The sequence below is a fragment of the Henckelia pumila genome, chromosome 1 (assembly GCF_033568475.1).
Source record: "Henckelia pumila isolate YLH828 chromosome 1, ASM3356847v2, whole genome shotgun sequence".
Classification (NCBI taxonomy): Eukaryota; Viridiplantae; Streptophyta; class Magnoliopsida; order Lamiales; family Gesneriaceae; genus Henckelia; species Henckelia pumila.
The window spans coordinates 79,034,020-79,058,778 of NC_133120.1; the positions used below are offsets into that span (position 1 = coordinate 79,034,020).

General features: G+C 33.7%; 1 protein-coding gene across 2 annotated transcripts; it reads right to left on the reverse strand.

Annotated features, from left to right (window-relative positions):
• Positions 1-610: 610 nt before the first annotated feature.
• LOC140890369 (transcription factor bHLH110) lies at positions 611-6,427 on the reverse strand. 2 transcript variants are annotated; one of them, XM_073298131.1, is made up of 7 exons: positions 5,628-6,427; positions 4,765-5,383; positions 3,973-4,107; positions 3,840-3,905; positions 3,550-3,615; positions 2,077-2,139; positions 611-1,028 (listed from the first exon to the last, which is right to left on the reverse strand). In XM_073298131.1, the coding sequence occupies exons 1-7, from the start codon at positions 5,792-5,794 to the stop codon at positions 912-914; spliced, it is 1,233 nt and encodes a 410-aa protein (XP_073154232.1). In that variant the 5' UTR covers positions 5,795-6,427; the 3' UTR covers positions 611-911. The 2 variants fall into 2 exon arrangements, with proteins under 2 accessions (XP_073154232.1, XP_073154228.1); XM_073298127.1 differs by having other exon boundaries at positions 611-1,061.
• Positions 6,428-24,759: the final 18,332 nt, after the last annotated feature.

Sequence of the window (24,759 nt, forward strand, 5' to 3'; positions counted from 1 at the left end):
AATTTCTTACTAATTGTCAACTTGACACCGGATAAGTTATCAATTTCTGACCTGACACTATTATTTTCCTAAGTCCCATTATTATTATTTTTTTTGTCATGGCAACGACAACACTCCAACTAAATAGGAATAAAAACAAGAAAAATCACAAAAAACCAAAATTTGAGTAAAAGTGGATCAAAATCCAAATAGGACAAGCTAATGAATTAAAGAAATATATATATATATATATATATATATATATATATTCCCATCAAGACACTAAATTCTAGAGATCATTAATAGAACTTTCACTATTGGGAAAATGATTTTTTTCCCCATTAAATTATCCATTTTTTTTATTTTCGTCCATTAACTTTTCACATTTTTATTTTGGTACACTAAATTTTGATTTTATGTTATTTGAATCCAATTGTTGACATGACAGTTTGACATGTAAGTATTTTTGTTATCACGTCATTATTTTCCGATGTCATACCTGCACTTGGACCAAATTAGACGAAAACTAAAAATTAGTGTATCAAACCAAACTTTGATAAATTAATGCATCAAAACCAAAAACATGCAGGACAAATGAACTTATAGAAAAAAGCTATTTTTCCTTCACAATGTATCAAAATCAAGTTGCATTAACTACCGCAAAACTCTATTTAAGGATTCATGACAAGAATTGATTAATCATACAGCGATACAATTTCGTTAGTTTACACAAACAAATGGAACTAAGCGCTAAGCAATAAATTAGCTAGGAAATCATAACTGACCCACTAATCGATAATGGATCAAACTTGGTCCACTCCATAATCATATATAATCATCTTATTGGGGTGACCAAGTTTGCTCCATCAAATTAAATAAAAATCACAAGGGTCATTAAGATAACAGAAACGAAAGATTTCTAGGGTTCTTAGTTATCCGGTGGCGCCGCCAAAGTGAGGTGGCGGCCAAACCGGTGCCCCGCCGTTGCCGGTTATGTAGGACAACAAGGATAGAGGCACCAAACATAGCCCTCGGGTTTTAAGGTCTCTCTTCGACTCTTCATTTTCGTTCCCTACAGCTCCCTGCAATATTTTCACCTATTTAGCAAGCATCACACATATATTCATTCGTACATATTAGAGAAAATTACAATTCTAAGTCATGTAATTTGGTTATTAATGTTCATTTTTAGTTTGTAAGCTGTTTAGTTAGTCTTGATCCGATGAATTTATCTTTTTTTTAAAAAAAAAATTTAGTATCTTTTCGGACATATCGTGAGATAGTGTCTAACTCATTAGCAATATCTGACATTATATTAGCAATTCCAAATATCATTTCACTGTTTCACGAGAAAAATTAATAAACTTGGACAATTTACATGACAAAAGCAAAAGAAATAATATATAGATCCAAAATTGTCTTTTTCTCTACCAATTAATTCGCATTCACTTTCTCACTTTTCTTTTGCTCGTACTTTTCCTATTCCTTTTCTTTCTTCTTTTCCCTCCTTTGCTAAAGATTCTGGAGTTTTCCACTGATATTTTCTAATTACTTCTAGCAAGAAACAAAATCTAAAATTGTGCATTGCTAATCTAATATATCTATAGTACATGCAGTAAAGGTATGAGCATATCTTAGTTCGTCTCCCATGGCACACCAAATTTTTTCCCCCCAAATTAAATACTAATTTCCCACAATTGTATTATTTATTTGAATGAAACAGAATACAATTCAACAAAATAAAACCTCAAATATTAACTAAAATATTATTTTAGCCACAATATGCCTCACACAAAAATTTAATTTAGTGCATGCTTGGATTGCGTGCATGAAATTTGCTAGTTTTAAATAATGCCGCAGCCTACGTATTTGAGGGGTTATTTAATTTAATTTGTCAACTCCGGATAACACTTAAGATGACAGAATAACAATGCAATTATGAAGTTAAAAAAAAAGCAATCGAAGATTATTAATCAGAATTTAATTAATTACCTTTGATATATCTTAATACTTTTATATTAATTAAGTGGTGAATCATAGATAGGAATGTAACGTAAAAGTCAAGGAAGATTTTTATGGAGTAATTGAGAGTCGTACCCCTTTCAGTACTTTGCTTTTCTTGTTCCGGGATGCACACTTCATGTAAGGGACGCTTAGAGTCTGTAATATATATCAGGCATAAAAATATATTATATGTTATATTTTGTATTCAAAAATAAAATACTAGTTGTGCTATAGCCTATATATAATATGTATGCACAATGAATGTTACACACATAGTTCTAGTTATATATTACATTTAAAATTACAAACTTATAACCTAAATGCACTTTAATTGAAAAAAAATCTAAAACAGTGCATTTGAGATATAGTTTTGTAATTTCAAAAGTAATCGTACATGTAATATTTAAGGTGCATTTTCTAAACGTATACTATATATATATAAACACACCATCATCAATTTGTTAATCTTTCAATTAATTTGATTTTGATGATAATTAAATATGTTTAATATTAGTAAAGCAACAGGAAACTGCACGTTTGGTTATATATATTTGCATATCTACAATATCAAATTTTATCTTAGTCCACTATCTTTGTTATTTTTTGCAATTTTAGTCATCTTTATTAATGTGAAACAAACTGCACAAGGACATCACGACTACCTGGAGTTGACTCATACAGTACCACATCGACACTTATTAAGAAATAAAATTAAAATTACCAAAAATTGAAATATACTAACTAATTAAACTGAAATTTGATCGAATTTTAACATATGAGATCAAAATCACAAAGTGACAATTTGCAAAAGCACATGATCAAAGTTACAATTTTTTTTAATAAAATAATTCCTTTTTTTTTTTGTTAACATCATATTCTACGCAGTCAATGATCAATTAAATCGAATAAAATGGAAGATTAATTAACAAATTGCAGATGGTACTATATATGAGAAAATAATTATATTTTTGGTCATATAACTTGCACGTTTTTCAGTTTTAGTCATGCTATCAATCAACGGTCTTAAGATACTAACTTATTACACTTTTTTTTTTCTTTAAATTTTAGCCCCTTTCCACCTTAGTGCTGATGTAGTATGAGACACGTCAACAACGTCCATTGTCATGTCAGCATTTTCCAGTGATACATTATTATTTTTGATGTTACGTCAATCCGATAAAAAAAATTAAAATTTGAAAAGAAGTAAAAATTAGTGGACTAAACCGCGGTATTATTGACCGACCACATAATGAAAAATAAAAAAAACATGTAAAGTATAACCAAAATGTAATTTTGACAAGAAACCAATTAGCTAAATAATTAAATAAAATATATAATAAAACCCTAGCTAGATTCCTTGTGGAGTAGTTCGATATATTAATGCATTATGCATGCGTATCCTCGCCCATATCCTAATGCTGCCCTCTTTAATTAATTAAACATAACACACACAGACAAAATTGTGATAGGAAAATGTTGTATTTTATGTCTTTAGAATAAGATTAGACACACAAATTAAGAAGAATATCGTTTAGCTAGTTTAAATATACAATATTCATTAATTACCTCGACCTGGCTTTGAAGGAATTTGATGTAACCTATGGCCTCCATTAGTACGGACGCTGTGTCTGTCTGCAATATTCTCCATCCACACATGCATGCAATATATTATATGAAATGCTTATTAATTTACTCATCAGCAGAATGTAGTCAGTCTTTCATTCTTAAATAAAATAAAAATCCCAAGCATGCAAAATGGATATGTTAATAAATTTAGTAGATCTATTTTTTTTTTTTATAGTTTCAATATATATAAATGATGATGCCAATCACATTTTGAAGTAGAATGAGACTACCTTTCCAAAAGGTGCAACTAGTTGTTGCAGTGCAGAAATTCTATCTCCCAGTTTCTCTTTTCTCACCTGATCATTTAATAAAAATCACTAATAAAATTTCATCTTCATAAATCTAGAGATGACATGAATGTACCTTAAAGGGCGGGCACGAAGCGCGAGCTTCGCTTCGTAATTTTTTGGGTGCATTTTGAACTGCTTTTGCCTCCATTTTATTGCCGTTACGCTTTGTTTCTGCGGCTGCTCCGTTGCTAATTGAACCCGATATGTTCTTTAAAAAAGTTTTAAAAAGTCAATAATTATTTTAAAACTTCAGCAGAATAATAATAATAATAATAATAATAATAACAAGGAATGGCCCCTCCAGTCAAAATCCATCAACAAAAGATTGAATTTCTCAAAAAATGTAAAGGTGCACGTATAATGCATAAAGCTGAAGCTGCCCTTTAAATGGAGAAAGGTGGCAACGTATTCTAAAAGAGAATTTTTAGCTTTCCCTCAAACTTTTTTCAAATATATATATTTTCTGATAAAAATATAAAAATTGTATCGAATTTATAATGCATCACTTTGTATGTTATATATGATGATCATTAGTTAGTTGTTCGGTATATAGATATAATCATTCATTAAACACAGATAATCCAATACATCAAAACGGGATCAGATAATAATATATTACCAGCTGGAATACATAAACACAAAAGAGAGAGCTAAAAAAGTAAACATGCAACAAAAGAAATAATGTTACTTCATCAAATTAGATAGGCCTCGACTTAATGTCATGTCGAAAAGAAGTTCAAGAAAAACTATTCGTCTATAGATTTATGAGAAAATATAGAAGAGTTCCATGTTGGAATCTCGACTTTTCGAATATTATGTAAGAAATTAACAGTGAAACTAAGGATAAGTGTGTGTATATACCAACCTTGTTGGAGTTATACAATATTGGCGCTTGATGTGATTGCTGCAAATAATCTATCCCATAACAAAAACCATCTCTCAACAACCCGATTTGATTCGGAAAAGATAGGTTAAAATTCCCACTAAATCTAGAAGAGTTGAGGAGATCCAATGCCTGCAGGTTCATGTCCAAAGATCCCGGATTCGTCAACCCCGTTAAATTCGGATTCGAAACGTTTGTGCTAGGAAAAATTTGACTGAACCCCCTCCCACAATTTACAGCTCCATAATTACTCTGAGAATCGGAGTAAAAGTCTCCATGGGTCGGCAAAGATTTGAGCAAGAGTCGCTTTCCGATATCGTTTGAATCCTGCTGGTTTCTTGGCTCAATCTTGAAGGTTGAATAATCATTGCTTGATGGAGGGAGGCTGCTTAATAAATCAGTGTACTTAAGATAATAATTGCCAGAGATTTCATCTTTAATTCTTGAAAGATTTAAATCTTGCGAAGAATCCGTAACATTAGCCCAATGGAATCCAAAATCTGGAGACATGGAACTATATTGTGGAGAGAATACTGTAGTGTTTTCTTGCTGCCTTGATTCTCTTGGATTCAAAGGGTCTGAATTGAAACCATTTGTGCTCCTGTAAGATCAAATATAATGAAATATTATTATAAGATCATATATTTTTCTGATAAACAAATACAAGAAAATGAAGGGTTTCAATTTCCAAACCCTAGTTCAAAATGAGATCAAGGTGAAAAACACACACAAACAAATTAAACCATAATCATATATGTTGTAAGATTTCATGTAACCGACATATGATTTTTTTTTTTTTTGAAGTTATATGTATAAAGTATAAACTCGCGTTTTCAGAGACTTACATGTGAGAAGCAGGATGTATCCAAGCAAGATGAGTATTGTTTCCGAATCCATAAGAAGAAGGGAGACTAGCTACAGAAGAAGAAGAAGGAGAAGATGAAGAAGAAGAAGAAGAGCCAAGAAGGTGATCTTCATGTAGCTGATGATGATGGATATTTGCAGACTCCATAATGAGGTTATAATTTTTTTTTTAAGAATCTTGAAAATCCCAAGATTAAAATAAAAAAAAAGTTTATATATAATTGTAATACAACAGATGAAAGCTAAAATCTTGAGCAGGAATCTCCCTCTCCCTCTCCCTCTCCCTCTCCCTCTCCCCACTCGAAGATACAGTGATTCAGGCGACACGCACACCCTTTCCTTTGCTTTTACCACCTTTTTTCATAGTCCCCTCCCTTTACTCTTTCAACGTCTAATCATAAAGCAAACTTTAAAACAAAGGAAAGAAATTAAATACAGCATCAAACGAATCAGTATACATAATGAATTGAACCCTTTAAATTCGATCTTCTTAATTTGCTGGCAAAACTTTCTAACATATATCTTAAACAAATCATGGGAATACTGTATATACTATGAGATTCCGATCATGATTATATATATTATATATATATATATATATCGAAGCCTTCAATCCCAAGGCTTTCAACAATTTAAAGCCTGAGCAAAGAAATGATAGCTCGCTCTGCGAAATACCCACATGTTTGCAGACTTTACATATATTTTATAATCATGAAATTGGAATATAATATCAAGTGGGAAGAGAAGCCAAAGAATGGTGTGGTCTATCTGTATAGCTCTTCTGTACAGTGTATATATTCTTCTACTCAATGAATTATTGTGGTCCTATTCTATACTTATATATATATATATATATATATATATATATAGTGTATCTTACTTTAATTTCAATGCTATACATTATTGCATAATAAGTAAAATTGCATGCTGGATAAAACTTTTTCAGTCTCAAGTGAATATACCAATTTTTTTACTGGTGGATTTTGATCATTTTTATAAATGAACTCATTAAGCTTCTCTACATGATATATATGTGTGTAAGATCATGAACCCCCGCACCATATATATAAGAATAGATGAAAATTGACCTCAAGAGATGTCCGAATTGGTGGAGTAGCTAGGTAAGCACTTGGATAGTGGTAAAATGTTTGATTCCCCCTACCAGAATAACCTATCGCACAGAGCTTGTCCAGTACGATTTAACTGACTAGCGTGGTTTGTAGGCTATTGGTTAGTCTGATGATTTATCCGGTGCGCAACGAAAAATAGCGGTTGCGGGTTCCACGTCATAAGAAAAAAAAGGATGGAAATCAAATTGTGAAAAGTTAATTGATTTTAATATATATATATATATATATATATATATATATATATATACACAATCACAATTTGCCATGCCCTGAACCTGAAGCTAATCAACCATTGTCAATGCTCTCGAAAAGTCAGAAACAAATTTTGGAAGATACTAGATATTTACTGGGAGTGTTGATCATGTGTACTACACACATGTGGATGTCAAGTCCGGAACCAAAATTGCAACAAAAACAAAGATAAATGTCCAAGACTGAAATTTAAGTATAAAATAAAAAAAACCACAAAAAAAAAGAAAAGAAAAGACAAATATATAGAACCAAATTCACAAATTTTCGTAAAATGATAATGTATATGAATTAGTTACAAAGGTACAAAGTGGTCCTTCCATTTGCTCTTTGAGCTTGAGGTTTGATAGTTGCATGTGATATTGGAGAACCCTATGTACTAATTGTTCCGGGACATGAAAAAAGCATACATCAAAACCATCTTCCGAATAAATATGAGCTATATATATGTTTAAAATCAAGATACTTGTGGATTCGAGTGTCACATTTCAAATTACTAGTGAATGTGTCGTCCCCTATTCAAAACCCCATGGTACGTAGTGGATGTCATTCATTGTACAATTGTCTCAGATCCAGATGCATGTCATGTATGTTACGTAAGTGTAACTAGAATAGACCGATTCCATATACACAAATTGACATTTTAACTAATTATGTACGTGTAAGGAATTGTCATACACATTAATATGTAAAAGAAACTCGTCTCGTCATATATATATATATATATCGTGTACATTAACAATGATATACATGGATCGATCTATGCTACACTCGAAATATATAACTTTCTATTATATTTCAATACAACATGTTTAATTGAATATATATGCCTGAGTGATGCATGAGATTCCAAATTTATCATAGACTCAAACAATGTACATATATATTTTATTCTATGTTGTATCTTAAGGTCATACGATCCAAGAATGATGATTACACATGGAGTGAACATCTCGGTGCGACATAGAGTAAATCAGAAAAAAGCTATGTACTATCTAGATAAGACTTGTTTGATGTGCCACAGCAAATTAATAAGTTATTTTTCCATGCATATGTTTCAAATATTTTTTGAAATTATATATTTAAAGTATATATATATTCTCCCTGTCATTTTCAAAGCGTGACGAGATAGTTCTAAATTCATTCTGACATTGATGAAACCTATGAAAACAACGTTAGAGCTAGAAATTGCTATGAATGCAAAAAAATAGAATAAATTTACAAAAAATAAATGATGAAAAATCTAAGAGACCATAAATATATGTATATATATAATTTCACAGTGGAGACATAAATTAGATCTTTGAAAATTTTCGAAACGACAAGCGAGCTTGCCATGCCATGTAACGACACCCTAATGGGATGGTAATCACAATGATGTCAAATTGACATTTCCATGACATCATCATCTTCATCATTTTTATTTTCGTTTCCTAGATACTACTCGTGGATTTATTTTTTGGCTTCTTTCAGTTAGACCCTTCCAAGAATATATTCTTGAACAAAACTTAATTATGCTCGTGTATAAATTAATTTACTGCTCCATGAAATTGGTATTATAATAGTCCATAAAATTGTATTAGTATTGAAAGCAATTAATGTAGTGATAGCTATAGCGTTTGTAAGAAGCAAATTATAAATATACATATACACATATATTAACGTCTTTTGCACGTGATGCGTGCATATATTTATCACTATTTCGATACAATTATTAGGGTAAAACGAGGACTTGTAAACATATTTTCAAATACAATTCAAAGAAAGACAATGAGAAATAATAATGAGGTGAAATATATATTATATGAACCCCTTAATGAAAAAGCAGAATTTAGTTCGTTGGTAGGGCAATATTGCATGTGGTTATGTCGGAAATTTGAGTCTTTTATAAGAAGAAAATCAAACAGGAAATTATTTAAACCCAGCCTCCTTGAAAATAATCTTTGAGCTATTTCTGTGATAAGTACCTGTCACCTTTCTTGATTATATATAATAGATTCTCATCATCATTTGGATGCCAAGGATAATAAACCAAGTCCATGTTTTATCACCTGGAGTTAAAAATAATTATATATATGTATATGTTAATATCGATCATATTATTATCATGATCATTATATATATATACATTTTTTTTATTATCTCATCTCATGAAGCAAACAAATATCTAGCATGTGATGGTTATCTTAAAACAAAGTCGAAGTGACGAATTCATGCGACACTAAATTAAATCAACGCGTATCGACAATCAATAATATTATAGTAATTTGACATAAAATTTAGTGAAGGCGCGCGCCTTATATATAAAATTTTCTAATATGATTTTATTAAAGCATACAATTTGTTATGAATTAAGCTGTCGTTTGATTAAAAAAACTTAATAATTTGATTTAATTTGATTAGCCGCCCCCACAATTTCAAAATCAAACGAAAAAGGTATGGGATAATGTGAGCTTCAGAGTATGGGCAAGCTTTGTCTTTGCTTTTTGGCCCCTTTTCAGTTCTCACCCTCGCACCTGCGTGCTTCATAATACCAACAATTTGTTATATATTTCTATCGACTCCAATTCCGTGGTATTAGAAGAATTTTCAACCATTTTATATGGTGATTGGCGGGATTATTTAATATTTTTAGTGCAATATTTTAAGTTTATATATCTCAAATCATTCTATTTAATAAATATTATATTACTTCAAAAAAAAAAAAATTTATGTTTACACTATAGATTTTCATAATAATTTAGGTTACTCAATTTTGTGAGATGGACACATTAGTATTATATTTATAAAGTGTCGCATATGAAACTCTATGTTTTAGTCTTATTTAATTCATTCAAAAAATGGTGGTACGTTCATTGTCACGATCCAAAGTTCAAATCACAATTCACACAAAGGAATATCTCAAAATAGTGCAGATCCATCTCGTGTGTTCTAGACGCTAACATTTGTTAATTTAATCAAGAAAATAAAATATATTTTGGGAAAATAATTTTTTTATTCATTAACCAGTCTAATTTTGGGTTATGGTCTATTAATGTTCAAATTTTGGTTTTATTAGTAAACTAACTTTAATTTTCAAATATTTTGACTTAATTGATGATGTAACATCAGACATTGTGTAATTTTCAATGTTACGTCAGTATTTTTCAATATTATATTAGCATTTACGGTGTCAACCGTGTCATATCAATATTTCGAAAAGTTATAACTGATAAGTGATAACCAAAAAAAGACAATTAAGTCAGTTTACAGAAGCAAAATTTAAAAACTCAGTGCACCAAAACAAAGATATGAAAATTGGTGGACCAGAAACGTTAATTTCCTTAGTTTTTTGGTTCCCGAACGGAGCTTTTCATTATTTATAATTATAAAAATGTCAGTTTGATTTTTATATATATAATGATTTTGTCTGAAAATCTTCCATGATTGATGATCTAAATGCTATTTTTTAATGAATAAAAATATCTGCAAATACACCCCCCTAAAGCTTTGATGGAAGGACGTGCTCATGTTATATAACTTATATTCACTTTCAAGATTTTTTTTTATTTTATAGATGCGTGAGTTCAAAACTATTAATGTTGATAAAATAAAATAAAATAAAATAAGATAAAAACAACAATTAACTTAAAAAAATTTCGCAGTTCAGTTGTTCTATTTCGTAATGATAAATTCGTTCAAATAATTTATATATGTTGATAAGTTTCAGGATTAATCTACATAGCCATAGTTCTAAATATTAATTCAATTAAGTTTTAAGAGTTTGCAAAAGTTGTTGAACTATCCAAGAAAACATTAGAAATTATTTGGAATTGACATTTTTTTTTAAAAAATAATTGGTTGGCATAATGGAGTCATCTAATTATCTTATTTTGAGTTTTCTTTATCTAGCTATTCAAAAATTTGTCGAACTATCCGAGAAAACAGAAGAAAATATCAGGGAATGAAAATTTTCTAAAAAATAATTAATTCAATTTTTTTTTATGTACTTTGTCAAAATTGGCCTTCTTAGAACAATTATTTTGTTGCTTTTTAACTCTTATTTCATCAGAGTGCTGATATTATATTCGTTGTTATGCCACCAGCATAAGCCATAAGGTACCATGTCACCAATATGATAAATTAAGAAGAACATTGTGCACGTACAAGTTACAACGTAACTTAGTCTAAAACAAATAAACTTAGGAATATTTACTATTAAATTATGCATAAAATGAATAAATAGGACAAACAGAAATATGTCACAAAAAAGCATGTTATCTTATTAAGGGAAAAAGATAATAACTCTCAAAAGCAAATCGTAATTATGATTTTAAGGAAATAATATTGATCGACGGAAATCAGTTTCTGTCTTCACAAGTCATAATCAGTCAACTACGAAGTCAAAATTGAAAACTCCACGGAGGTGTGTTGCACTTTGTTTAAACCTCGCTCTCTCTTTTTCGCACACTCTTTAATTCCTTATCTCCCTCGCGTATTATTCCAATGAATATAAAATATTGATAAAAGTTCAATTTATTTTAATTATTTTAAAGTACCTTTAGTTTCGATCGATCCGCAAGCTAGATTTCATGAGATATTCCTAAAATAATATATATTTTCGACGTATAATATTAATCGGTCTCATGATTTTTAATCAAAATCGGGAGGTTGATTGATAATCTCTAATCAAAATAAATCGGATGCATTAAGGGGTCGCTCTCCGCCTATATTCACGGCATTCGATCAGTTTGATACCTTGTTTCAAGCTAGTGAATTGGACTTCTTTCGATTGAAAACAACTTGCATAATTACTTGTATGCATGATTTTTATGTTGCAACTTGAATAAGTAAAGACAATTTCATGATTTCCGTTTTGGTGAAAAACAAATCTTTTTTCAGGTAAAAATAAAGAGTAACACTCATGTGAGACGGTTTCATTCGTGAGACGGGTCAACCCTACCCATATTTATAATAATAAGTAATACTTTTGATATAAAATATAATACTTTTTAATGAATAACCCATATAAGATATCCGTCTCATAAAAATGACCCTTGAGACTATCTCATAGGAGTTTTTGCCAAAAATAAAAGGGCTTCTTGGATAGCATTCAAAGGGCATTTAATTTTATATATATGTTTTCTCTCACGCAAATTAAGGGGGATTAATCCTCCACTAAAAGATTGATGTTTCACATTTGCTTTGGACTCCTCAACTAATTTAATACTCCTATATCGTACTATTTGAAGGCATGATTGAATTATAAATTAAAGTATAAAGTGGCATAAAATTTGGCAAAAACCCTAAAAAGTTGGTCTAAAGTTTGCAGGACTTAAAGGTGTTTGAGAAGAAGACAAGGCATTGAAGTGGGCGAATATATGCTTTCCCCATCTATAAGGCCATGAAATCCCTACACTAGGGTCATCCTTCTTTGCCTAATTGTGACCATTCGTTTCTATAAATATTGCCTCACTTGCTACTCTATGCATGGATTAGCTAGGGTGTGATGCTAGATGAGTCGAGCTGATTCATGTATCAGTAATTATTTCGAGCCAGAAATTATTTGAATTGAAACAAATACATTATGTTAACATAGCATTATTGGTCCGTACATGCGACTGAGTACAGTGAACATCAATGACAACTGATATATATGTTTAATTAATTTGTGACTTTGGAGAAATTGATAAATTAAAATTGCTAGGAGAATCCATTATGCTGGCTCATTTATACTAATAAATCTGTTCGTACTGCCTCAAGTTCCTTTGGTGATAAGATAATGAAATCATAATTACATGTAGAAACTAATGAAATTATTTGTGTTACGAACTTACGTACCTTGCTGATTTTTCAATTATTTAGACTTTTTTTCTTATAAATTATTAATGTATGATGTACTTATATATTGATTTATCTAGTTACGTAGTCCCACATATCTCTGCCTTAGTTTCAAGATTAAAAATTTCTGGAAGATAAAAAGTTTTCAATCAAAATATAAGAATCAATATCGAAATGCATATAGCTAGGCTTTTCGATTCCTTAAAGTTCACGCATGCAGTGGAGATATGTATATAATGAGAGATACAGTCTTATTGCAAAGTTTAGTCCGACCAAAAGAACTTTATCAAGTTCCGTGGCCAAGCCCTTAACGTAGATTTCCACGGCATATAATGAATTATAAGACTTTAATTCCATCATAAATACGAAATTTTTGGTTAAAATGTCATATACATGCATTCATCATCATTGCCCAAGTACCCAATTTGTGTTAGATGTCTCACATCGTAGACTTGGACAATCTTTCCTTTTTTATTTATTTATTTTTTTTATGACGTGAGAATCCGCAGCAGCCTCTATATTTCGATGCGCACTGGGTAAACCTTCGGACTAATGCAAATAACCTGCAAACTAGTCAGATAAACCACACTAGGCAAGTGAGCTTGTGTAACAGGCTATTCCAAAAAGGTGTTGGTAGAGAAAATTGTACTTCTGACTTCTGTCAAGGCCAAAGTCATTGATTTTAATATGAGATCAGAGCTTAGGCCCACCATTTTGTGTTGGGCTGCACTATGAGTCACGCACCAAAGTCATGTCACGCTCCAGTTTTTCATTCCTGAAGGTTGGGTTCGGCTGATGTATTAGATGTTTCACGTCGGCTGAATTAAGTTTTTGGAAATTCTATATGTAGATATATTAATACTCCTTGAAAATCCTCCTCTTGAGCTAATTGTTTGGAAGGAGTTAAACTCAACTCCATATATAATCTTAATAGATGGCTAGCTACTTCTCAGTGACAATTATTTTCCTACAAGAGAGACGACATCCAAACACACGTTAATTAAAGTCTTAAAGATAGAACCTTTTATCTCCAAAATACATGTTAAGGAAAAACCTTGTCACTCGGAAGTGAAACGATAAACATAGAGGATAGAAATGTTATACATTTCTTTAATTTTCTATATGCAAAAAAATTTAAAATATATTGCAGGAAAAGAAAGATGACCACTTTTGACTCGTATCTTCCTTTTGCCAGTAATAAAAGAAAATTGAACTTTTTTTTTGTTTCTTCCATGAAAATAAGGAGTTTTAATTTATAAATAAATAAATTTTATAAATCTAAGACAATTAAAAAAAAAAGAGGGAAAAAAGGGCAATAGTGATACTTCCAATAAAGTGAGGATCAGAAAATTGTGCCCTGTAAAAATTGGACACTCCCACGCCATAGATACCCATGAAACAGTGAAATCATCCGGGAAATTTGGTGGTGTGCCTTCTTCTTTTATGCAAAGCATTTGACATTTCAACAATACTCCAAGTGTTTTTTTACACATTTAAAGCATACAAATGAAAATGTTCGTGACACACAACTTCCATATTCATAAACAAAAAACATCATAACTATACATATATTAATTTTTTTTTATGATCAATACCAGAAGGCATGCATTATTCACTTATGCATAATAATTAATACAGGGAAAATGAAAATGTTAGCACTGTATTTTGTCTCTTTGTGATTTTGATTATCTATATCAATTTCAGTTTTAATCTTATATCTTTCAATTTTTTGCAAACTTAGTCATTTTTTCATGCCAGTGTTGCTCATGTGGCACTAGCCACTTCATACGAGACTATGCTCGCGCCAATATGGCATCACGTCAGCAGGGACGGAGCTAAGATTTTTATTCAGTGTAGAAAATAATATACTATAATTAATAAAATAAAACAAAAAAAGCACCGATTAATCGATATTCGAAAATAATATTTCTTAATGTTCGAACGCTATCTACACATAACCAGTAACACATGTTAATTGATGTTAAAATACCAAAAAGATGACGAAGAACATCGACGTACATAATTCGCAATAAAAAAATTTTGATACAAAAAATATAAAATCTACATTCGAAAAATATGCATGAATTCATTTCTAATTGAAAAAAGGACACAAATTTTAAAACAATTCAATGATTGACTGAGAATGAAAAACAAAAAAACAAAACTAAATTTTGGTAAAAATTTGGATTTATTGACAATATGAAAGATGAAACTGGCCCACATGGGCATAGGCGAGTTGGTAAGACCTAAGGTGACGTGGAAAGAAATTCCCCAGTATTGCGGGTTCGATCCTCGTATGGAGCATATTCCATGCTGAAATATTATGGGGGTATGCTCTGGGGGTTGACCATGTTGTTGATCCCTCCCTCAGGTCCCTACCGCTCGTGCACATCCCTCGATTTAACTCCCGCATTAGACGACCTTTGACTCATTTGGGATGGGATTCCCTTCGGAGTCAACCCTTTTTAAAAAAATGAAAGATGAAACTGTAAGGAATAGGAATTGAAAGGATTTTTAATCAAAGTGTACAATGTATGTGATTTGTGAGGAAAACACCGCATAGAAGCTTGTAAAAATTTGAGCCTAAAATTTGAATATAAAAGCTATTGAAATAAAAAAAAATATTGTTTTTTGGATCCAGACAGTTAAGCATGTAATCATAGTAGGTAAAAATTTTAAAATTTGGGTAAGAATTATATATACTAGTACTCAGATGCACGCGTTGCGTGTTTATATAGTTCATTTTTTTTAAAAAAAATAAAAAAATAAATGATGAAATAAAAAAAATACAAAAATAACATTTTTATATATAAATATTCACCAAAAAATATAATATTTTCGTAATTAACGAGTATCAAATGAATATTAAATTAATTTATGGTGATGCGATTATCATAAAAATGGGTTCTCGTGAAGGCGTGTGGGTAATCGCCCGGGAAATTAAAACGTTGTCTTCTTGCTTCTGCTATCATATCCTATACACCAAGAAACAAGAAAACTCGTCAGTGAGGAGCCGAAGGGTCCTCCGGCGTCGTACTTCGATGCTTAATAAAGTAAGATTAAGATGTATAGAGTGGGTTTAAGAATCAGAGAAATTGAGTGTGTATAAATATGAGCGTGAATATGAAGATGTAAAAACGTACCTTGGCCAGGCCCGGGAGCCTGATATTTATATAAATTCTGGAGAGACCCTAATGATTGCATGACATGTGATTTCTGACAGTATTCAATGTGACAAAATGTTTACCGCAATTTCTGGGCAGTGTCCATACCTATTCATTATTATTTTGTCACTCCCAGATGATGCACATGTTGTGGGGCCCATGTTCCGATTTGGCCTGGGAAGGGTCCTCAGGACGGGAAAAGGTGCTCAGGCTCGGGAAGGGTGGGTCCTCTAGATGGGAAGGGTGCTCAAGCACGGGAAGGGTCCTCTAGACGGGAAGGGTGCTCAAGCACGGGAAGGGTCCTCTAGACAGGAAGGGTGCTCAGGCCCGGGAAGGGTGCTCTAGACGGGGAGGCTGCTCAGGCCCGGGACCCAATCACCAAGGTTCCCTTCCTCATTTCCGCCCGGGCCCTACTTCTTTTCCCTGATCTTTTCTTGTCCATCAACCCAAGAACCACTCCACACCTGGGCTCTCAAAAACCACTCGGGTTTGGTGATATCCCGAAATATTTCGCCAGGATATCATGGTAACTGGTAGGCTTGTCGTCAGCCAACAAACTTAAAATACATACTCCTTAACAAAAATGAGTGTAGTAGTGAGCAGGGTCGAATCCACAGGGAACATATATTTATTTCTTTCAAGTAAATGTAACTAAAAGGGGGGTTTTTGGTTTTCAGAAATAAAATAAAAAAATAAGACTAATGCAAGAATTAACTAAATGAGATGAACAAATAATTAAAAGAGAAAATTCAAATATTTACCAAACTCTGATTCAAGGAATTTCCGTATTTCAATTATATCACTGGTTATCGGCTAACAAATAATTTATTCATGCAGTTTCTAGCAATTAACCTTAAAATCATAGGGATAGCCACTAAGATTTTTGTGTTCTCCTATTTTAATTGACCAAACCCAGCATCCAGTCAAAACTTATCAATAACCAACTGGGCACGATAGCGTTCCATATTGATTAAAAATAGCCTTTCGATTTGTGAAAACAGTTAATCCTAAAATCTAACAATCGAGAAAGATGCAATTGTTAAATCTAGTTTCGTTGATTTATTTAGATCAAACATGCTATGATAGCACAATACACCTAATCTATCGCTACTCAAGTACAAATCATTCACGATAATTACGGATCACTGAAATCATGGTTAGCAATAGAAAATCATAAATCAAATTAATTTGTCAGATTAATCGACCCACAACTTTCATGAAATAAATCATAAATTAACAAATACTAGAAACAGACAAGAACATCAATTTAAACACATAACCTCACAGTGATAATCGAAATACCGGAAAATATCCTTGAATCAGAATTAAAAACTTAGCCAAGCATGGTTGGCTTCATAATTCCCTAAAAATCTAAAAGATCAAACCTAAAAATTATGAAGAAGAAAAGAGAGAAAAAGTTTCTCTCTGGCCGTCTGAAACGTTCAGAATAAGATGCAGAAATTTGTCTCTCCAAAAATCTCAAACTAAACGTCTAAAAAACCTAAGAGAAAAGGAAAATAAATAAAATCTAGAAAGAAGATAAGATTATCTAGAAGATAATCTTGATGATTGTTTAAATAAAAACAAATCTCCAACAATATTTATCCAAAAAAAAAATCTTCTCTTCAAAATTATTCCATAAATTAAATACCATATTTAGAATTCCTAAAATATGGTATTTTCTTCTCAAATTCTGAAATCTTCAATTTCCACCAGACAGTAAAAGCGTAGTAACACAGCGCTCCCACGCCTTGCTTCACGACCTCTTCTAGTTTGCTCAATTTCTCAAAAATTTCTCTTGAAAACTCCAAATGTAATAGAATTCAACCTTTTAGCCCAAATTTTGTCCAAGATCATCAAAATATCGCCAACTACAAAACACGACAAAAATGCGCCAATTAACATATGCAAAAGATAAAAAAACACGAGAGATATGATATTAAAAATATAAATATTATGAACTTATCAAAATCTCTCACACCTAAACCATGCTTGTCCTCAAGCATATAATATTTCAATCTATCATCCCAACTCATCATCCTCCTTTCTCTTCCTCAACCAATCCCAAACAAATATTCATGCATCTCATGAATCACAACAAGCCAAAAGAAGAAATTCTCACACCAACATCAGAGAAAATCAACTCAATCAATTGTATTGAAATTAAAATTCATAAGGTCCTACAACTCCTCACGGGATTCACTCATTGCACTCAACAAAAAAATTTTTGGTGTATATATATATATCAAAGAAAACGCTCATTTCAGAACATAGAAGATTTTAACCATAAGCTTGCAAATATATCACGTCTTTCCCACCAAATGAATGAATTAAAATGCACGATCAAAGGGCTTAAAGATGGTTGTAACGGGGCTAGGGGAAAGGTAGGATAAAAGGATAAAATGGCTAATAGAATTGAAATAATCATATAAAACCTTCCACAAACACCAATCCACACAATTATTCATCTGCAGTCCATTAAAATCTTAACATCCAATAAAATCATTCATGACTCTTCATTTTTTTTTCATTCTCTTCTCTTTTCCTTTTGACTCTTTTTTTTTCCTTTCCCATATTTTCACTTTTTTTTTTCTTTTTTCGGGAATTTGAAATGTAGAAAAGAAAATTATAAGACTCAGAGCATGAGTAACTAAGTCTCCACACTTTTTCACAGCTTTTGCTTCAAATAGTGTCCTATGTGAAAAATTTACATGATTTTTCAATTCAAGGTTCAAAAATGGGATAATCAATAAAGAAAGGATTTTCATGGCTTGTAGTGTGGGTATTTTTCAAAGAAAAGGATCATGCTTAAAATTGGCCCACTAAGGGTATATGCATAAAAACGGTAGGCTCAAATCAGGGGCATATGAAAAAAAATTGGTTTTAACCTAGGGCCCTTAATTTTTGAACAATGCTGATGATGTCGATTTTTTCCTCCGGGTTCGGTCTGGTAGATCGGATCTCCAAATCTTCAATAAACCGGGTCGGGTCGGGCACGACGGAGCTCTACACAGACAGAAGCTAAATTAGGGGGCGCCGAAGGTGTTTCAGCGTGACCCCTCCGATGCCTAAGTCAGTGCTCAAAAGTAAAAGAGCTTGACTAAAAGTAAGAACAAGAGAATATGCGTGTGTGAGTGTATGAACAAGAGGTGAATAGAAGAGATGAATCAATAAACCATGAACCATACCTGTATTTATAGGGGCTTGGAGGGGTAGGTTACCTTGTCAAGGTAGAACATGTGTTAGAGTAGGACTCTACTTAGGTAGAAGCCTTAACCAAGTAGGATTCTAACATCAACTCATAGATCATAACAAATCTTGGATTCGTTGAATATTATCCTTATCTCTTACAGATCTTCATATATCCGAGAATAATTGAAGGTTTTAGATACCGGGCCCGTGCTGGGCTCGGGTCGGGCTCCAACCATACCAGTTAGGGCCTAAGCCCATGAATTTATAATCATGAGTCCACTCCCTAATAGGGCCATCCCAGACTGAGCTTCTCATAAAATAAGACTAGATGAGCCTCAAAGCATATTTCCAAAAATATGGATTATTGGGCTCGGGTCGGATTAGACTCGTATATTTTTTAGGGGCATCAATAGTACCTCCCCCTAATGGTCTAAAAGAAGTATGAATTTTAGACCATGTGGTCTGATCGGATCCCGAGCCCATGTAAGAACTCTTATATTAACCAAGTACAAGTAACATTTCCCAATAGGATGGGCTTTTGATGAAGGCCACGAGTGGCGTGGTAGGTGCCGAGCTGGTCGGGCTTTTGAGATAACCACGAGTGGCGTGGGTTTACATATTGCCGAATTGGTCGGGCTTTTCAGATAACCACGAGTGGCGTGGGTTTACATATTGCCGAATTGGTCGGGCTTTTGAGATAACCACAAGTGGCATTGGTTTACATATTGCCGAGCTAGTCGGGCTTTTGAGATAACCACGAGTGGCGTTGGTTTACATATTGCCGAGCTAGTCGGGCTTTTGAGATAACCACGAGTGGCGTTGGTTTACATATTGCCGAGCTAGTCGGGCTTTTGAGATAACCACGAGTGGCGTGGTGCGTGCTGAGCTGGTCGGGCTTGGATTCTGACCACGAATGGCGTGGTGTGTGCCAAATTGATCGGGCTTGGATTCTGACCACGAATGACGTGGTGTGTGCCGAATTGATCGAGCTTGGATTCTGACCACGAATGGCGTGGTGTGTGCCGAATTGATCGGGCTTGGATTCTGACCACGAATGGCGTGGTGTGTGCCGAATTGATCAAGCTTGGATTCTCACCACGAATGGCATGGTGTGTGCCGAATTGATCGGGCTTGGATTCTGACCACGAATGGCGTGGTGTGTGCCGAATTGATCGGGCTTGGATTCTGACCACGAATGGCGTGGTGTGTGCCGAATTGATCGGGCTTGGATTCTGACCACGAATGGCGTGGTGTGTGCCGAATTGATCGGGCTTGGATTCTGACCACGAATGGCGTGGTGTGTGCCGAGCTGGTCGGGCTTGAATTCTGACCACGAATGGCGTGGTGTGTGCCGAGTTGGTCGGGCTTTAATTTGACCACGAATGGCGTGGTGAGTGCCGAACGGATCGGGCTTTGATTTGACCACGAATGGCGTGGTGAGTGCCGAACTGATCGGGCTTTTGTAGTTTGCCAAGTTGTGTTGGGCTTATAAAGTGTCAAGTCGTAGAGTAGGCCTTAGTGCTAGATCGCATGCCCGATGTGATATAATTGGGCCTTATAGCGAAATAGCATGCCCGATGTGATATAATTGAGCCTTATAGCGAGATAGCATGCCCGAATATCTCTTTATTTCTCGAGTCGCCAAATAGGCTTGATTAGGTTGTCACAAGGTGCAAAGCTAAGATGCTTGATAGTAAAAGTGGCATGGGCCAAGTCCAAGAAATGTTCATGTAGCCAAATATAATATGTTTTGCGTGCTGCACCAAAACACGAAACCATGGCATAAGAAATCTAAAATAATAATGTATAATTTTTTTAATAAACTATGTATAAGAATAATTAAAAATCCTCTTTGAGCTAATGATAAAATCTCGTGTGCATGAAATTTTTATATGAAAGCGAGATACAACACTTGAGATTTTGAGCACATAGAACCTTACCATAGTCGATATGAGATATAACAAGTAAAATATCTAGAGTTTGGAGATTTAGATGAAAAGATTCGATGAGAAAAACCAACAAAACGTCATTTGTTCAGTTAAATAAATTATAGCAAATTTTATATCAAGATATCAAAGCTAAAACTTTCATAGAAACAGTATGAGGAAAATGTTCCTTGATAAGGTATTAGTCCCTTATTTTAGACAAAACACTTTTATCGTTTCGAAGTTTATAAAAACTTATATAAATAAAATTGTAGTCTCCAAATAAATAAATAAATAAATATATATATTTTACTCAAAAAATTATTGATTAAAATTACAAAGCACGAGATGGAAACAAACTGAAAAGAACAAGAAAATGATACATGCTTAATGAATTTGTGAATAACTTTTTCACTACCCAAATATAAACCAGACAGTTGAGTTAATAAAACTCTATTTTGCTTAAAGATCAAGAAACCTCGATGGCATCATGATATAAATAAATCCCCCCTGCAAATTTCAATTAACTATAAGTAGTAATTTCCATAAACACATTATCTAATGCCAACTCGGTCGATCGCTTCAAGCATGCACCACAAAGATGCTATTTTACACAAAACATGAAACGAATAAACAAAGACACATTTATCTAGATTTAAATTACGCATGGCCCATTGAATGTTCTATGGCTCCCATTAATTTATTATAGAAGCACAAAGCAAATATAGTTCTATCCAATTTGAAGTATGGGTGGAGCAAGATAGGTGCTCGGTCGAGTAGCATGTGAGGAGGATAGGAGTGTTGAGAGGCTGGGATTTAGTTTATTTCTTCCCCTTTCTAATGACTGAAACTAACTCAAGCAATTCATCAAACACTTAAAGTGCAGCAGGACTGTAAACGAAGATGTACAGAGCAAGGAAACGATGCCTGATCAAGACATACAAACCAAGTTGACAACTAAATAGGAACCAAAAATTCGCACATATAATATAAGGATCCCGCCCCAAGCATGATTGAACAAGAAAAGGATTACAGAAAATTCCCAAGATAAAGAGATGTGACGATGTATAATTAGTAGAGAAGTTGAATAATGAATAATAGTATGATAAATTGTAATAAAGCGTCTAGACTTATCTTTGTTCCGCAATTGTGAAGGTCGTTACTACCTTAGTCTCTCGGCTTTTATACGAACCGATTTCTATGTGCGGAGATGGTGGTGTCCTCCATGGAGTAGCCCTTGGTGAGGAACACAATCAATGGAGGATGGCCTAAAGAACAGTGACCTGCGGCTTTCGGTGAGACAGGGAACTTACAACTGAGCGAGTTCGACACGGGCGGTGTGTTTGATCTTGGTGTCGGTTGGCAGACGGTGGAACCCTTGGGGTTGCGACCAAAATGATCACCATGGCAGGTGATCACTAAGTCTTGGGTGGAGGTTTACCTACTGTTTTGGGCTACAATGTTGGAGTTGGATCCACGGTAAATTTTTCAAATTGATGGGTCCGTGTAAATATTTTGGGAACAAGGATGTTTAAGGCTTTGAAATTCCAAACTTTTTGATGAGAAGATGAAATACGATCAAGACTTTTGAGACCGTACGTATATTCATGCTTCCATGGGTCTTAAACTTAACCAAGTAGATTCATGGGATTATAAATCGTTTTCCACAGACGGCGCCAATTGATGATGTTGATTTTTTCCTCCGGGTTCGGTCTGGTAGATCGGATGTCCAAATCTTCAATAAACCGGGTCGGGTCGGGCACGACGGAGCTCTGCACAGATAGAAGCTAAATTAGGGGGCGCCGAAGGTGTTTCGGCGTGACCCCTCCGATGCCTAAGTCAATGCTCAAAAGTAAAAGAGCTTGACTAAAAGTAAGAACAAGAGAATATGCGTGTGTGAGTGTATGAACAAGAGGCGAATAGAAGAGATGAATCAATAAACCATGAACCATACCTGTATTTATAGGGGCTTGGAGGGGTAGGTTACCTTGTCAAGGTAGAACATGTGTTAGAGTAGGACTCTACTTAGGTAGAAGCCTTAACCAAGTAGGATTCTAACATCAACTCATAGATCATAAAAAATCTTGGATTCGTTGAATATTATCCTTATCTCTTACAGATCTTCATATATCCGAGAATAATTGAAGGTTTTAGATATCGGGCCCGTGCTGGGCTCGGGTCGGGCTCCAACCATACCAGTTAGGGCCTAAGCCCATGAATTTATAATCATGAGTCCACTCCCTAATAGGGCCATCCCAGACTGAGCTTCTCATAAAATAAGACTAGATGAGCCTCAAAGCATATTTCCAAAAATATGGATTATTGGGCTTGGATCGGATTAGACTCGTATATTTTTTAGGGGCATCAAATGCATTCAATCCACCAAAGGGGTTAATGAGAACATGTATAACAATGCAAGTTCTAAAAAAATCAACAGTACATGACAAACACACAATCAAAAAAACAGAGCATGATATAGTGACTGCTCATTGGCTCAAATCTCACCAAAAAAAATGGCTATGTGTGTTAGACCCATACATTTGTCCTTTCAGCCAATTATCAAGAGCAACTACCCACAATGCAGCCAAGAGAATACAAAAAGAAATTTTTTTTTTGAAGGGACCAGTGTCGGAAGTATCCAGGACTCAGAAGAGAGAAACAATTAACATGAACTAAATATCTCATGGACAGAAACTCAAAAAATGGAATTAAAAGAATGAAAAACAACATCAATAATTATCCACCTATAAAAATAACACAAACAACTTAAACCCTCCCACACCTAAATCTGGCATTGTCCTAAATGACATAAATATATGGTCAAATAAAACAATAAAAGCGTAAGGACAGTATGCTCAAACCCTGTGTGTTAGTAAATATCATTTAAATCAAACAACACCACACAAAATATTTCAACAATCACCCACCAAAATCACAGTAGCAACTAGCACGAAATAAGAGCTTGGCGAACTAATGATCACATATTTCACACCCAAACCAAAAATAACAATCAATCAATAATGATCTAAGATTAGAGAGATATCACCAGACTCCAAGTGAAATCAGTAAATGGTGGCGGGAGATGGCGTCGGCGGTCTGTGATGGTGAAAACCGTCGGATTGAGGCGGAGTGATGCAAAGTGAATGGTGGTGGAGAGACGCACAGACGACGATGATCTTGAGGAGTCGCGGCCGTGAAAGATAAGAACAGCAGCAGCGTCCCTGTTGTTCGGTGATGATGATGCGGAGCATGCGCTGTCGTGAAGGAGAAGAACACGGTGCCTGGTGATTGTTCGGACAGCTGGTTGAAAAACAGACGGTGTCCGGCGTGGAGATGACAAGCGCTGATGATGATTTCCTATGAGGATGATGATGTAGCAGCGGCGATTTGAAGGTGATGCAGTGGTGTTCGGAGCAGTGGTACGGATGTGAGGGATGATGGTGATCGCAACGTGGAGCGATTGTACTCTAACAATAAGAGAAGGAAGCGGCGGCTGGCGGAGATGTTTACTGAAACATCCTAAAACTTCTACTGGAATTTTTTTTAAAAAAAAACTCTCTGATAATAAAATAATGAATATAAATATATATATGCCCATACATATATATATCATACTTAAAAATAATTTTACTT